The sequence below is a fragment of the Salvia miltiorrhiza genome, chromosome 1 (genome assembly GCF_028751815.1).
Source record: "Salvia miltiorrhiza cultivar Shanhuang (shh) chromosome 1, IMPLAD_Smil_shh, whole genome shotgun sequence".
NCBI lineage: Eukaryota > Viridiplantae > Streptophyta > Magnoliopsida > Lamiales > Lamiaceae > Salvia > Salvia miltiorrhiza.
Genome location: NC_080387.1, coordinates 41,951,360 through 41,967,804, shown reverse-complemented (window position 1 = coordinate 41,967,804; position 16,445 = coordinate 41,951,360). Strand labels below are relative to the sequence as shown.

Genomic DNA, 16,445 nt, shown 5'->3' with positions numbered 1-16,445 from the left:
ACACAAGAACATGGTAAATGAAGATGACCCTCCACAAACGACGGGGGTTCACTCCAAACATGATGTGTGGAAATATCTCTCGCAGTCTTAGCTAGTGGGCACGTCATTGGTGAAAACAAATTAATTGCATTGGTACTTCACAGAACCGATTACTTACCCATCGTGGGCAAGTATAAGGTGCTCACCACTGACGTGGCAATTTTAATTGGGAAATAGAATTAATAAATCTTACTCTAATTAAAATTATCTTACTATAATTATAATTGTTACATCATAGTGGACACATTATGCATGCCCACTGTGGGTAGGTTATCGGTTATGTTGGACTTCATACTCGACTCTTTAGATTTTACCATCCTTTCCAAAACCGGAAAAGATAAGAAGAAGAAAAGAAAATTGGATAAAATTGTCGGAATTGACTGTTATTCTGTTAAACGTCACATCTCTCTAAAACCCATACGTACTGACATCGTATAGATATTCGTAATTCCCCACTAAAACCCATACGTACTGACATCGTATAGATATTCGTAATTCCCCATACCATACGCAAATATTTTAGGACTACTAAAATTATTGCTTAACCACATACCTCTCTTTTCTCAAATTCTCTCTTAATTTTGAAAAAAATCTGCAAATTTGTTTCACTTAAAATTCATCCATGGCTGGAACATCGGAGATTGATCCCCAACTCGTTATTTCACACGAATTTCCTGAGGTAGAATTTTCCGCACTTCCTCACTTTCTTTTTCAGTCTAGATTTTCCTCCTAATTCGTTTTTCGCTCTTTCCACCCCTTTTTTGGCGGTGAAAACGCGCAACAGACGACCTACAGCTATACTGAAAGGTACGCCAGCCTGAATTTATGCTAAGTTGAGAAGAATGCTATATTCTGGTTTCTATTGCTCGTTGATGTGATTCAATCAAGAAAAAAAAAAGAAAAAAAAAGGAGAAATGACAGTGTTGGTTGATTGACAGGGACGCTGCACTGTATGCACTTGGTGTTGGAGCTTGCTCGAGAGATGCGGTGGATGATAAGGAGCTGAAATATGTTTACCATCAAGATGGACAGCAATCGATTGAGGTTACGTATTTTTAGGGACAAATTACTATTGTAAATAGGATTGAAAAATTCTATTAATATAAATTCATCATATTCACAAAAAATTCATCATGTTTATCAAGATATATGGCCAGTTGTGGTTGATTGTTGGATCGGATCTATTTGGCTATTTGCTATTGATTATAAGCAAGTTCGTAGTTCGAAAGTAGAAATATGATGCTTACAATTATATTTGGACTTGAAATTACATTTGAGGTTGGCTTACTCAGCTTGGTTGCATTTTTGTATAACGCATCTGATCTCACTCCCTTTATATGGAAAACGAGATTAAATTTAGGCGAGAAAGTTTATTTTTCTGCATAGGAATTTTGTGTGCGTGTTAAGCTGGTTAAGAAAATCTTAGTCATATTCAACTTTCATGCATCCACAGGTTTTGCCAACATTTGCTAGTTTATTTTCTGTTGGACTTCAGTCACGGATTCTAGGGATGCCGGGTTTGGAGTAAGTAATTATGTCGATTTCTCTTAGCACGTTTGTATGCTTTGACATTATGTCTACAATTCTGCAAACGGATCTTGGTTGAGTATACTGGCTTTAAGTAATTTATGGCATCTTTCACTTCTAGATTTGACCCTCGTCTTCTATTACACGGGCAGCAGTACATAGAGATATACAAACCTCTTCCTTCTAATGGTTGTGTAAGGTTCTCACTCATCTTATGTTAGCTCTTTTCTGCTTGCTGGAGCTGATTAGTTTATGTCCGTTTTGATACAGATACTTAATAAAGCGACAGTGTCTGGGTTACATGATAAAGGTTTGCCAATACTGACCTTATCTTCAATGGGAGATTTCTTTTATCCTTTTTCCTTATAGTGAATAATAGGCAAGGCTAAAATCATGTTTGGAACTTATATTGATTATATCTTTTTTGCAATAGTGAGAGCCAATGTAAGATAACACAAAATCTACCTTTCCATAAACTTAAGGTACCGGCACCAATTTAACACAACTTTTCTAATTAGATCCTCTTCTCAAAATTTAACCTTTTCCAGAAATCCACATGGGTTGTAGAAGCATGAACTGTAGTACATTTTTTGTCACTTTTTGTCCACAGTAAGCCTCTCTTGGGATTAAAATTTTCAGGCAATAGTATGCCTTTGTGTTGCTTATGATTTTTACTTTCTTGCACATGGTTGAATGTTCCATAAAAGAAAGATCATATTTGGACTCCTTTCAGGTAAGTCAACAGTTCTCGAGGTTGAAATTTTAAGTTATGAAAAAGAGTCTGGCATACAGCTGTGCATGCAACGGTAAGGTTTTGTTCATGCGGCCATATGTCACTGCATTTTGTTTTAATTCTTTATTTTAATTTATGCTATAAGGTTGATATCTTTATATGGTTTAACAGGGTTGCTGTCTATTTGCGTGGTGCTGGTGGATTCTCAAAATCATCTCAGCCTTACTCTTATACAAAATACCCCTCCGGTCAGGCACCGACTTACAAAATTCCTAAAAGTCAACCATTTGCTGTATTTGAAGAATGCACGCATCCGTCACAGGTATGTTGGATATTATTTTTGGAATCGGATATAGTCATTAGCTCAGAAGCACATGGGTGAATAGGAATAGAGAAATGATAACAATCAAAGAGGAATAATAGTAAAGATTCATAGATCAGCAAGTAGCAGTGATATCATCACGACTACATGGATAGTTGAATCATGTCTGATGATTGATGTTGTCAATTTCTTTTCTTTTTTCTGTGGTAATCCTTCTGTTTCCTTCCAGATAGCATGGTCATATTGACTTATCTACTCATTAGAGTGGAAGATGGTGAAAAGAGAACAAGAAATTAACATCTGAACTTATTTCTGAACACTATGTCCATTGATGATCAAAGTTATGTGCAAGCAGTCAAAGTGCTGTTTATAAAATAATATACCAAATTCTGCCACCTAAATACTGTCTAATATTTTGATCTGGAAAATAAAATTTTATTTATAACTTTCTACTTAGTTCGATTTATGTTTATGATGTCTTATTGGCTTATTGTAAGTCGACATTTGCTTTCATGTATAAAAAATAAAGCAAGTACCTTACTCTTCCTTATCTTGGGGTTTTGATATGTAAAAGCAACTCTGAGTACTGTTCTGTGCTGAGCTGATGAATGAGAAATTTCACAATGTTGGAATAATTAATTTTTCTCAGTAACTACAATGCAGAGTATAATTTTTCGAAAAATTCATTGTTCACTTTCATGTGGATTAAATAGCACATCACATCTTGTCACTTGCATATGCTTTAGCAGTCTTTGAATTTTTATTGAAGCTTTGCAATGAATGATGCAGGCCCTCCTTTACAGGCTTTCTGGTGATTATAACCCATTGCACTCAGATCCTAGAGTTGCCGAAATCGCTGGGTACTTATTAAACTGAAAAAAACTCCTTAACTCAAAAGTGTTTTTCCCCTGTGTTTCAATGCCTTTATTATTTCTGAACGTCAGCCTTCTCAGAATACTGTTATTATTCAGCACACGTAATGATTTTTGGAACAAAAACTCAAGTGTACTAGTAGAAGTTTTTCTCAATGCTGAACCTTGAATTGCTATCAACACTCTGTCTGAAATGATGTCTCCTTCTCTTCATGTTGCTAAATCGGATCCGTTAGATTCTCTCGTCCAATCTTGCACGGACTGTGCACTCTCGGCTTTGCAGTTAGAGCCATCGTCAATAGCATCTGCCGGGGAGACCAGAATATGATCCGCAACATAACTGGGAGATTTCTATTACATGTCTACCCAGGTGAAACATTGATAACTGAAATGTGGATTGAAGGCTTGAGGTAAATATGATTTTAACATTTACTAGTTTTAAATTGGATGCGATTGTGTGGTGCAACACTGCAACTTACAAGAGGGTGAAAATGTGCAGAGTGACTTATCAGGTGAAGGTCAAAGAACGAAGCAAGGCCGCACTTTCTGGCGTCGTCACTCTTAACCGCTTCGCCTCATCTCTGTGATCTCTATATTGCCGATGGGAGGATCCCACAGTTTATCGTATCCCACTGTTAATTTTATCACTAGGTGTGCTTGTGGATTATGTGCCTTTACTCCTCTTGTGCTCTTAATGATTTATAATAACTAGTTCTCCATCTCGTGCTATGCATTGCTCATGTTTTTGTATTTTAGACGAGCTATTCCAAATGTCAACATAAGTAGCTTGATTTGTTTCGAATCCGATTTATCAGCAAACATAAGTGAAATTCATATAAACTATGTTTTTTATGTTTTGAGACATATCTACAATATATTAAAAACACAACTTTTAATTTGAAATCAATTTTAAAGTTAGGAGATAATTTTGTGATTATAATAAAATTGAAGGTTTATATGTAAATTATATATTTTTTCTTATATATATTTTAAAATTTTGAAATTCGGCTAATTATAATTATAATATATTTGATATGTATATCAAATTAAAGGTTAGGACAAGAGTTTTAATTGATATATTTTATGTAAATATTGAATTTAAAATGTAAAAGTTAAAGATTAAAACGTAACAAAATCCCCTCATCTTTTATCATTTTTTTAATAAATCTTTTTTTTTTCTTTTAGTATCAATTTTTTTATTATTGTGATTTTTTTTTTCTATATTAGGCTCAATATATATTTTTCTATTATATTTATAAGTATGATAATTGAGTTGGTATCGATTTTATATATATAAAGAAATATTAACACATTTTAATAAAAAACCTATAATAAATTTTCGATATTGAGAATTACTTCCATAAAATTGAATGAAGTTTTGTCCTTGGCCGCTTAATTTTCTTTCCCCGAATTAATGCGCGTTTCAGCAAATTTTAGGTATTTGAATCATTGTATCATTGTAAATCTCACCCTCTTTAGTTATAAGTTGGTAATTTAGAAGGGATCAAAGGAAAATTCTCCTATATATATTAAAAAATGGAAATATCATTTTAAATCTTAATTATTTGATTTTTTTTTTACAATTATACCTCAACGTATGCGAGATTATAATACTATCGATATTGTTAGTAATTTTACAACAGCATTCATTTTTTAGTGGTTGATATTTCCAATCAACACTTCCAAAATGATAGTGTTTCAGCCATATTTTATTTTCTTATTATAATTTCGACGAGTTTACACACGTATATATATTTTTGACGTGCATGCCGAATTATAGCACATAACTGTTGCAAATAAATCGAATGATATGATAGAAAGAATTGTTAATAATATTGATAGTATATTTTGCCTAATAAATAAATAAAATTAGAAAAGGAGATGCTTGTACTATAAAATAATTAAAGATAATTTTGAGTAACAAGTGGCCTAATGGAGATCAAATAATGAAACGGTATATATGTGTAAGCATACCAACCAATTATCAGCATTCTAAAGATGTGGATAATACAAAAATCTGATATCCCAATAACTGTCTGAGTTATGTTATTTCTCTCTCAAGTTTCAACTTGTTTCTAGAAAAGATGGCTCTTACTTCAATCTCCTTATTACCCTTGAAATCCATCAATGGCACAGACAGACCGCTCAATCCCCTCCACATACCTCCAAAACCCTTTTCTCTAAACTGCCAATTGGAAACTCAAAGGGGGGAAAATGACGCAGGTGATTCTCGTGCCGATTTCCTTCAAGATTATAGAGTGTTTATAAACTAATTCGTGATGAAATGCAGAGCCAACGAAGTGGAGAAAGCTCGTTTCAACTTCATTGGCTGCAGCTGTGATTGCCTTCACCACTGCTAACATGCCTGCCATGGCTGATCTCAATAAATTTGAGGCTGAAACTCGAGGCGAATTTGGGATTGGATCGGCTGCTCAATTTGGTTCAGCAGACCTCAAGTCAGTTTCTACATTAATCTTTTTTTGGTCATTTTTTTAAGGGTTTGATCAAAAGCTTTTTAATTTTCTGGTGTTGCTTTTTCTGCAGGAAAGCTGTTCATGTCAATGAAAATTTCAGGTAATTTTTCCTATTCTTTCATGATTAAGCTTAATTGTTAGTAGAAGACTGACTTAAATGATTAGTCCGATAAATTGGTTTAGTAACGGTTTTAACCCGATCTTCATTTCATACATTATAAAAACCTCATAAATTAAATTAGTGACAATTTTAACCACGCACTTGTATTTCACGCGTGAAAAAATTGAGATGTTTCACATCATTAATATGAAAGAAAATAAAAAAAGAAGAAGAAAAAAGAAGAATGATGGCGCAATTTTCCACATGGAAACGCGACGCACAAAATTTGGGTGCTAACTGGATTTTTGGAAACCGGAAATCATTAACAGGCTAAAATTATTATTAAATCAATTTATAAAATTGTATTAACTGAAATTCGGGCAAAAACTGTCACTAAGGGGGTGTTTGGCTGAGCTTATAAGCTCCTCAAAACAGCTTATAAGCTGTTTAGGAGCTTATAAGCTCCTTCAAAGTGTTTGGCAAAATAAGCTCCAAAACAACTTATAAGCTCAAAAAATAAGCTCCAAGAGCTTATAAGCTCCCCAAAAAATAAGTTCATCTACCCCAACTTATTTTTTTATAATCTCACATGCAACAATCATTTTACAAATATTTTTCAACTATAATTTATTGTTTTCATTATATATCATTCAAGTTCATTTTTCTTCGATTTTCTCTCTCTAAAAAAATATTTTCTCTCTCTAACAAAAAAATTATCTCTCTAGCTTATAAGCTCAATTATCCAAACACTTTGACAACTTATAAGCTTTTAAAAATTACATCTTATAAGCTCTTGAAACATTTTATAAGCTCCAAGAGCTTATAAGCTCTTTAAAATAAGCTTAGCCAAACGCCCTCTAAGTCAATTTATGGGACTAAACAATTGTATATTTCCTTAAATGTGTGAATTTAAGGGACAAGCACTGACATGGGAAGTACACTATAAAGTTGAGTTGCCAAGTTGAATGGTGTTTGATCAAGTAGTTTGTGATTTAAAATAAAAATTGAAAAAGAGTAGTTGAATAAAATAAGTAAAGTTTGGGTTATGCAGAGTTGGTATTGATGTTAGCTTGAAATGGATGATACAGAAGAGCCAATTTCACATCTGCTGATATGAGGGAATCGAATTTCAGTGGTTCCACTTTCAATGGTGCTTATCTTGAGAAAGCAGTTGCCTTTAAAGCCAATTTCACAGGTTACTCACCCACCCTTCTTCCTTCCATCAATCATAACATGTATGAAAAATGGATAATACAAAAGTTATGATGTGGATGATCTGAAACATGGTTTCTGATTGATATAATGTGGTTTCACAGGTGCTGATTTGAGTGACACTCTAATGGATCGCATGGTAAGCTCATAAATAAAACCGTTACCTCATTTGTTGTATGATGATACAAGCTACTTAAACATCAAAATGAATCCAATATATAATTTGTTGCATGCAGGTTCTAAACGAAGCTAATCTGACGAATGCAGTCCTAGTTAGATCTGTGCTAACGCGTAGTGATCTTGGTGGTGCTATAATCGAAGGCGCTGATTTCAGTGATGCTGTCTTAGACCTTCCTCAGAAACAGGTCTCCCTTTCAACCAAAAATCATGTTGTCTTGGAATTGTGTTGTCTTATGTTTGTGTTGGTGCAGGCGCTTTGCAAGTATGCGAATGGCACGAATCCGATAACCGGAGTGAGCACCAGAAAAAGCTTGGGGTGTGGGAACAGCAGAAGAAATGCATATGGTTCCCCATCTTCCCCTCTGCTGAGTGCTCCTCCACCCAAACTCCTTGATCGCGACGGCTTCTGCGATTCCGCCACCGGCCTCTGCGAGGCTAACTGACGGATGCTATATGTGAAAATGGACACTTGTGTTGCATATGTTATCACCAATGTAAATGTCTCTAGGCTTCCTCATTTGTCTTTCAAACTTGATGAGTAACACATTTTTTTATGAAGATGTGATTATCTGATGATGATCATATCTGTTGAGGAGAAGTGGCAATGTTCAAGATTCTTGGCTTCACTTTTCTCAGCGCGTGTGTTTCATTATGGGGAGAATTTAAAACATAGTCCCCAATTTTTTTCACCATATGCTCTCATTTTAAAAATAAAATAAAAATAATATTATACCCTTATAATCGCAATTTAAAATTTGAGTTATTGGCGCGTGAATATATTAGGTGTATTTTAGTTTTGTAGACTAACTTTGAAAATTGTGGGTAAATGTATTGTTTAGAAAATATGCATATGAAAGTAAAAAAAAAAGAAATAAAAAAAGGAAAAAAAAGTAAAGAAGGAATGGTGAGTTAGATGATTCAAACTCGAAGAGTTGCTCTTCATAAGTTTCTAATATCTAGTTATAGTTCTCATGTGAAAGAAGTTGATGTGATTGAAAATAAAATAAAAAAGTTGATGCTTTAAATGAACTATTTGATGTTATTGAGAATGAGAATGATGATTTGATTTGATAAAAATGATGTTAAATTGAAAATAGAATGATCCTTTGAATATATTTGATCCAATAACTTGAGATAATCTATAAATATATTAGATTAAAGCAAAGAAGTTGGTTGTAAGAACTGCAAAATTATCATTTATTTATCCAATAGATCTTAAGTTTAACTAATAAATAAAAATATTTATTCAGGTATCAAATATATTCAACCCAAAGTAACCGCGATAAAAGGGAAATGATCATTCTAAACAAATTAGAGTAAGATCACGTGACAGAAGAAGAACTTGTAAAATGAATATGAAATTCGGATAATTCGAATCCGAATTAATTTCTGGCAACCAATTACTAATTCAATTTGACCGAATAATTTAGGATATTCGAAAACTCAATTTGGATATCCAATCGGGTAATCAAGTACTAGGGTACTTGATTTCATTAACCAGTTCAATATCGGATAGAAATTTCGATTCATTTTCAGATTCAAATACTCGATTTTTTTTAATAGGATACCTTAACCTCACCCCGATTCCCACCCCTTAATTGCTGAAGTTATTTTATCCATAATTTCCGATTCCCAGTTTTCTCATCTCTCATTAAAATTATATATTTGGGCAAAGTATACACGTGGATTGAATCAAATTAAATGTGAATAATTCAATGGGTCAGGCCAGCTTACACGGACCATGATAACAAAGCTTGAATCTTACGTGACATTTCAATAAACATAAAGAATATATTGGTAATAATATTTTAATAAGTTAGGATGCATGTTGGATAAAATGCAATGTCAATTCACTAGAGACGAAAAAGTATGCATGGCACCAGTTGTCCCAGGGCATGGAAAATGACCCGTTGCCAGATAATATTTAATTTGGGAGAAATATATATGTAGAGTTATAAAATTTGTGATTGAAGGAATAAATCATGTGCATATCTAAAAAAAACCAGCCACATCAATAATACATAATGAAGTTGGTAAAAAAGAAATATATATGATGACAGGTAGGTAGAGAGGCGAGGCAAGGCAGGTAAAGATTATCATTTCCTAAATTTCTGCAAAATTTGTGTCCCTATCTCACATGCAATACATCATCACTAACTTGTACAATAGATCTTTAGGCTCTAACCATAAAGTTAGAATTAGATCAAATAAAGATCGAAATAGATATTAAAGCAACCACGAATTAAATAAATGCCTATAGGTCTTTCAGATTTAGAAACACGAATAGTATGTCGGTCCAACACCTTCTATGCTGTATGATATGTAGAGTTAATTGGCATGTAGTACTAACATCTAGTTAATCCATGAATTAAACAGGAATTTTAATTTTGATATAACAATACATAAACTTTCAATTTGCTATGATTTTAACATGAAACTGATGGCATTTGTATTTTAAATACTCTCTTCGTCCCACGAAGCATGACACAGTTTCTTTTTTGGTATGTCCCACGAAGCATGACACGTTTCTAAAAATGGCAAAAAATTACCCTTTATTCACATTTTCACCTACCACACTTAACACACAAAATACCAATTTCTTAATTCTCGTGCCGAAAAGAACTGTGTCATGCTTCATGGGACGGAGGGAGTACAATTTAAAATTAATATAAATTTATGGGAACTGTATTTTTCATGACAATGTGAGAACATTGTATTGAACGGATAAAGTTATTGCATTTGACTTGAAATTTACTACTACACTCGGAAAAAAATGAAAATTTGGCTCCATTTGAGATTTGAACCTAAATATTGTATTCATCCATCAAAATGATGCATTCATCATAAATTATTGTGATAACTGAGAACTCATGAACAAACACCTAAAATCTATGAATTCAAGATGAATAAATCAATATTTTACTATACCTTAGCCATATATATATATATATATATATATATATATATATATATATATATATATATATAGGAGGCCGCTCCAATGAGACCCCCTAATTTTAGTGAGATCTAGTGCACGATCTGGTGCGTTTATTTTATCAATCATATGGCTGATATTGTATCTGGAGGGTGATTTTTTTTCGCAGGGTTCGAATCCTGGAGGGAGCAGAATATTTTAAATTTTGTTATTCATCAGTATATATTGCATTGTTCATCAGTATATACTGCCTTGTTCATCAGTATATATGTTTTATTCATTACCAATTTTTTAAATTTTATTTTTTATCAGTACATACATCTTGTTCATTAGATATACGTCATGTTCATTAGTATTATATGTCTTATTCATTGTCCTCATATTACACGAAAAATAGGGGGCCTCACTAGAGCGCGCCCATATATATATATATATATATATATTTCAAGATCGACTAATTGCTTAGAAGGCTGAAAGATCCTCTCTCTCTCAAAAAACAAACATATATACAAGGACAATTCAAATAAAATTCTTCCTTATTCTAATAACCATAAGTTAATATACACCATTGTCCATTGCATGATTTAAATAAAAAAAATATTTACGAAATCTTAACTATGAGCCAAATTATTTTCTAATTCCTAGAAGTACGATTATTTGTATCTAAACTTACAACGAAAAGAAATCTTAACGGGAGATGAACACAAGTTTTAAGAGAAGTTAGTTAGTTGTTTATTTAGTGAGAAAAGAAAGAGCCCCATAAAAAAAGGGCTAATAGTTAATGAAATTATTTTCAAGAAAAATGTTAGGACAAAATTTTTGAGCAGATAAAAATGATAAATTAGAATTTCTTTTCGTGGACAGAAGACTATAATATCATTTGTATTTAAATACAGAGGCATGGAAAAGAGTTACAGCAAGCATTTGAACTCCTGCTGAAGTTAAGAATTGAAGAATCTTGGGCATTACATTGAGAGTTAATCAAAAGTGATAAAAGAATGATAATGAATCCATAACTTAAACAAAGACTCAATAGAAAAGAAAAAAAGATGAAAAAAATAGAGGTTAAAACGTCTAACAATTCTTATCAACAATTACTACAACTACAGCATGAAATCCCACAATAGCAATTCCTCAAAACCAAAGCCAGGCTCCCGCAGACAGCAACAAACGAGGCGCCAACCAAGAACTTCTCAAGCGAACGCTGAAAACAGCGCAGAGATTATCAGTATGAAGCCGGCCAGCCATTTCTGCCTGCTGCCTGCAGAAGATATATCCTGTGGCCTGCATATGAAACGTATCAAGTTAGAAAGACCGAGCTAATGACAAGGTGACTGATTATATGAGACAATGGTTGAGGTGAGACGTACTTCTGCATTTTGCTTAGTGCACCACAGTAGAGGGTGTTATCTGGCATTGGGAACTCTGTTTTGTTGTTTGGCTCTGGATTCACAACCCTTACGTACGTTTCTTGTCCTAGATACCAGGAGTCGAGGTTTTCAGTTCTCAGATTCCAGATTCCGACATTGTCCAAGGAGATCAGAATTGCTGTCCATGCTCCAGGATATACCTAAAACAATGTAGGAAAAATAAGGCCTTTGCTGCAAAACTTAGGAGATATTAAAACAAGGCTCGTCTCTTATCAGATTATTCCGCTGCATCCGACTATCATACAAGGTTTTTAAACATCTCAAAAACAACAGATAGAAGCATATATAGTCTGAGGACAATTTTTTTTCTTTCTTGTGTTTGTATTTGTGACGACTCAAAATACTCGTGTTTCATATATAGAGAGGCGCCAGAAAGTATGTACCTGTGCTGTGCTTCGAGCAATACCATCCCACTTATTGTAAGTGCCCCTGCTATTCTCGGTCCATTCACCATAATCCATACTGCATTTAAACGGCCAAGAAGCAAGATTAGATCAAGATAACCAGATATCTCATTTATAGATACAACATACGACGAAGAAGGAAGCTGCACAGTACCCCACGACGAAAAAGGCATATCCGCTCATGTGATATGTTTGAACCTTGGTTTCGTTGTTCTGCAGTATCACTTCCATAAATCCCCTGTACGTGCCGTTGATAACTGATGTTTCCATCCGAGGTGGCCCTGTAATTGGCCTGGTAGGGAAGTCTAGCTTGTATATTCCCTTCAACTTATACTCATCTGCAAGTCTGATCGGTGTTGCAGGATTGACAAAGGAAATCCCACTAAGTGTAGTTCGTCTTTTCCCATCAATTGTCACCGGAGGCTTGTTTTTCAGAACATACACCTCGGTCACATTGATCGAACCGTATCTAAAGGAACCTTGAGGATTTGGGCGAGCACCACTAGCGGTCACATTCCACCTGCATAACCCCAACACGATATTGACCAGTAAGCAAAAGACGGAATTTTACAGATATAGTAGATCTTGGACATTGAATATGAGAAGCTCAAGAAACAAGTTTATCATGTGGTACCTGATAGATCTCGCCTGGTTCATTGAGAATGTCTTGTCATATTGGTCTTGAGGTGGGTCAGGAAGTGGACCAGATGCCTTTCCTTTAGAATTTGTGTAATGCAAGATGCCTACACCAGTGACTCTCTGCCACGTGGTCTCATTGACGAACCTTGCACTAGCAACAATGTAGTAATCACTGCTTGCATTTTGATCCATGGTCACCAAAAAGGAGTACGATTGTCCCACATGTATGTCTAAGCTAGTATAGTTCTGTTGTACTGTATATGAACCCTCACTTTCTGCTAGAAGCAAGTTATGGTTCTGAATTCTAAAGTTCAAACTAGTTGAAATTCCAACGTTGCTGACACGGATCCGATAGGTTTTTCCTGTTAAACGTAATAGCATTAGCTCTCCAATACACAAAATAAGAGGCAAAACTGCCACATTTAAAACAGGAACTGCTTCCTTTCCCTTTTGATGAAGATACACATTACCGATGATTAATATTCCACAAGATTCAGGTGCGGACATGCATTCGCTAGTTTTGAATATATGGCAACAAAAAAGAAGGGCCAAAGAAGTACCAAAAAGTGTATCAGTACAAATATTCCTTTACACTTCACATGATTGGGACACACCTTTGAAGGATTGATGAAGCATAGTGAACCAGAGACATGCTTCAGTATATTATTTTGGCTTCAACCTTGGTTTCAAGGAGCCCCATGTGAAGTTTGTATATTATTGTACTAGATATTCCATATCTTACTCAGCATTTGCCATGTGATTGAAAAACTGGATGAAGGTACTACCTTAAAATGTCATACTTCCCATTTTCCATTACTAGTAGTTGTTTCTTAGTAGGTGGAGACTTCAAAAGCATCAAATTTCAGATTCTTACAATTCACTTACACTAAACAATAAAAAAATTCAAGGCATAAAAGTGCCTGGAAGCCAGGAGACAGCAGCATACAAACATCAACAAAGCACACAAAAGTTGACATAAATAGGCATACAGATAAGTGATACATAAACCATCATTCTCACCCGGTTGCACTGTTAGCGTTTCATGATCAATGCCGTCAGGGACTAGAGTATCGTTATACCTATAAGGTCCTTTTCCATTAATCAGGACCCCATCTGGCATCCCAAGATCTTTCCCACCATTGAGGCTCTTCCGCAATGCCTAAACACAAACCAACTATCATCAATAAAGCTAGAACAGAGCACACAAACTTCCTCAACTACTTACTCTCACACCTAGAGGGAGCACTCACCGTGTGATTCTGGGTATACCAGTCACCTATCACAATGGTAATATCCCCATGAGGGGTGTCAAAAGGGATAGGAATAATCGCTCGATTATTAACAATGATGCTCCCAAAACCTCCTGAAGCTCTCTGGAAGTTGAGTGAGGGGAAGTAGAAGAAGCTCCCAACCTGGTCCTTAACCTGAAACTGGTAAGTCCAGTTCCACTTTGGTGGGATGGGGCAATTTGTTCCGAGCAGCCCATCCTGCCATGAACTCCTCCTCTGCTGTATCCCAGACCTAAACCCAACCCAACGAAAACCACATTTTATCACCCATTAACAAAAATGGCAAGCTTTTTCACTAGAAAATATCAGATTGAGAATCATTTCAACAATCTTACCAGTGGATTAAGAGGGTCTCATCTAGTTTGTTTCTCACATTGATAACAACATTGTAGTTGGTTGTTACATTGATAGTGGGACCTGGAAATTTCCCATTTACAGCAATTACCTGCAGCACATTGCATTTCAGTTCAGGAATCTTAATCTTAATTCTTCAAAAACTAATCAGCATCAAAGCTAGATCTGAGCTTCGACTAGTGGGCATAAAGTTTGAATCTTTACTCCAAGATCAGCAACAAAATACCAATCTTTGTCCCACATTCCTAGATCTGAAGCTAAAGATTCAAGCTTCCAGAAATCTAAAGCAAACCCATTAGCAAGAAGTACATTTTAAGCAGGCTCATTGCAGCAAAATGTGGAAATTGATAAAATTATAAGCAAGATTGCATAGAAACACGAATAGGAACTTAAAAAAGGAGTTCACCTGCTGGGGGACCCCAAGTGGAGAAGCAGTAATGTACGAAACCACGAACTCATAGTTACCATAGGGATCATCAGCAAAAGACGAACCCAGCAGCAAGCAAATATTGATAACCAAAAGAGAGAAAATGCAGTAACCAGCCATGTTCCCGTAGTTCGAACACAAGACTCGTTAAAAATGAAGGGAAAGAATCGAAGAGGGAAAAAAAGCCCACTTTTTTCTTGCTTTTTTTTGGTGTTGCAGCGTTTTACATTATCAATTGGAGGAGAAGGGTCCGGAGAGAAAGTTACAGAAAAGAGGCAATAATGACCACCCAAGCAGACACAGCAAGAGAGAAAGAGAGAGTATTTGAAAAGATGCGAGTAGAGAGAAACGGCTCTTTATCTACTACAGTTTAAATGTGTGTGTGTTGGGTGTTGGGGGAGGTGAGGTGAGGTGAGGTGTGGTGAAGAAATGGGTGTCGGTCCCCACTGGCAAACAAGCATGGAAAAAAGACAGCGTTCAAACTTAGCACCCTAAAAGAAACAAACAATTACAAAAAAAGAAATACAGAGAGAGTTGAGAAGTAGTTAGTATACGAGGCGTGTGCATGTGCGTGTGTGACAGCCAATAGCCAGTTCATATGGAACATAAAAATACACTGGATTCCACGCGTATTTTCCTTTTATTGATGACTAATCTAATGGTGTCTCCACCACTCTTCTATGTCCCTCTTTAATGCAATTATTGTGTGTGCACATTGAGCTGATGATGGCAAGAATCGAGGACCAGCACAATTTTTATTTCTTTTTTTACCTTTTTACCCTAAATACACCTTATACCTATAATTAATTAATGAGATTGTGACTATGACTATGACTATGACTATGACTCTATGAATACCAATTTCGTCTCACATTCTAAGAGTTTATTTATATCTAATTAATATTTATTATTTATAATTAGATGCGATCTCCATGCATACACAACCATAGACGCTCTCACGTGAAATTTTTGTCACGATTATGACTATAAGCTTGAAATCATTAAACAATTTTCTTGACGAGTGATACTGATACATAGTGTTGTCACCTGATAACATTATGGCCAGCCGCATGAGAATTCAAACTATATGTGAGTTTACTCTGACGAGAAATAAGAGATGAAAATATATTTTCATCTATTTTTTTATTATTTTTATATGTTTAAATCATGAAAAATAAAATTTCGGATGTGATGGAATATTTTCTTGGACACTCCATTTTCACTCATTTTCTTTTCGATGTTGGATAATATTATGGGGGTGTGAAAATATTTTCTAACATTTTCTCATCTTTTCATCTCTAGTAAATACTATAAAAAATGATAATATTTTCTTATCCATCTTTTTTCAATAAAAAAATTTACAATCGAAGTAAACGCACCATAAGAATCTTATGATTATAATTAACATTATTTTGACTCTAATTACACAGATTAGGCGCCAAGATTTTCCCTTATGCAAATTAGACTCCAATCACATTCTCTTCCATTATTCTTATATATATATATAT

At 34.7% G+C, this 16,445-nt stretch overlaps 3 protein-coding genes across 4 annotated transcripts; 2 read left to right on the top strand and 1 right to left on the bottom strand.

Annotated features, from left to right (window-relative positions):
• The first annotated feature begins 494 nt into the window (after positions 1 to 494).
• LOC131025406 (enoyl-CoA hydratase 2, peroxisomal-like) lies at positions 495 to 4,295 on the top strand. Its single transcript, XM_057955156.1, has 11 exons — positions 495 to 718; positions 824 to 846; positions 978 to 1,083; positions 1,493 to 1,563; positions 1,688 to 1,760; positions 1,837 to 1,876; positions 2,300 to 2,372; positions 2,471 to 2,621; positions 3,411 to 3,481; positions 3,730 to 3,903; positions 3,993 to 4,295. Exons 1-11 carry the CDS (start codon positions 662 to 664, stop codon positions 4,078 to 4,080), a joined length of 927 nt encoding a protein of 308 aa, XP_057811139.1. The 5' UTR covers positions 495 to 661; the 3' UTR covers positions 4,081 to 4,295.
• Positions 4,296 to 4,469: 174 nt separating this feature from the next.
• LOC131025414 (thylakoid lumenal protein TL20.3, chloroplastic) lies at positions 4,470 to 8,085 on the top strand. Of its 2 annotated transcripts, XM_057955177.1 has the most exons (7): positions 4,470 to 5,716; positions 5,784 to 5,949; positions 6,038 to 6,067; positions 7,156 to 7,262; positions 7,384 to 7,418; positions 7,516 to 7,644; positions 7,711 to 8,085. In XM_057955177.1, exons 1-7 carry the CDS (start codon positions 5,578 to 5,580, stop codon positions 7,900 to 7,902), a joined length of 798 nt encoding a protein of 265 aa, XP_057811160.1. In that variant the 5' UTR covers positions 4,470 to 5,577; the 3' UTR covers positions 7,903 to 8,085. The 2 variants fall into 2 exon arrangements, with proteins under 2 accessions (XP_057811160.1, XP_057811151.1); XM_057955168.1 differs by having other exon boundaries at positions 5,271 to 5,716; positions 7,516 to 8,085.
• Positions 8,086 to 11,295: 3,210 nt separating this feature from the next.
• LOC131025400 (monocopper oxidase-like protein SKU5) lies at positions 11,296 to 15,580 on the bottom strand. Its single transcript, XM_057955143.1, has 9 exons — positions 14,917 to 15,580; positions 14,492 to 14,601; positions 14,118 to 14,388; positions 13,888 to 14,026; positions 12,863 to 13,229; positions 12,383 to 12,748; positions 12,208 to 12,286; positions 11,765 to 11,964; positions 11,296 to 11,678 (listed from the first exon to the last, which is right to left on the bottom strand). Exons 1-9 carry the CDS (start codon positions 15,055 to 15,057, stop codon positions 11,588 to 11,590), a joined length of 1,764 nt encoding a protein of 587 aa, XP_057811126.1. The 5' UTR covers positions 15,058 to 15,580; the 3' UTR covers positions 11,296 to 11,587.
• Positions 15,581 to 16,445: the final 865 nt, after the last annotated feature.

Bases quoted from the DNA above. Each gene is read 5' to 3' on its own strand.
- LOC131025406 (XM_057955156.1), top strand. From the start codon at position 662: ATGGCTGGAACATCGGAGATTGATCCCCAACTCGTTATTTCACACGAA. The intron at 847-977 runs GTACGCCAGCCT...GTTGATTGACAG, and splicing joins ACCTACAGCTATACTGAAAG to GGACGCTGCACTGTATGCAC. The intron at 1,564-1,687 runs GTAAGTAATTAT...TTTCACTTCTAG, and splicing joins CTAGGGATGCCGGGTTTGGA to ATTTGACCCTCGTCTTCTAT.
- LOC131025400 (XM_057955143.1), bottom strand. From the start codon at position 15,057: ATGGCTGGTTACTGCATTTTCTCTCTTTTGGTTATCAATATTTGCTTG. The intron at 14,602-14,916 runs GTGAACTCCTTT...AATGTGCTGCAG, and splicing joins CACTTGGGGTCCCCCAGCAG to GTAATTGCTGTAAATGGGAA. The intron at 12,749-12,862 runs GTACCACATGAT...GGGGTTATGCAG, and splicing joins AACCAGGCGAGATCTATCAG to GTGGAATGTGACCGCTAGTG.
- LOC131025414 (XM_057955168.1), top strand. From the start codon at position 5,578: ATGGCTCTTACTTCAATCTCCTTATTACCCTTGAAATCCATCAATGGC. The intron at 5,717-5,783 runs GTGATTCTCGTG...GATGAAATGCAG, and splicing joins AAGGGGGGAAAATGACGCAG to AGCCAACGAAGTGGAGAAAG. The intron at 7,263-7,383 runs GTTACTCACCCA...GTGGTTTCACAG, and splicing joins CTTTAAAGCCAATTTCACAG to GTGCTGATTTGAGTGACACT.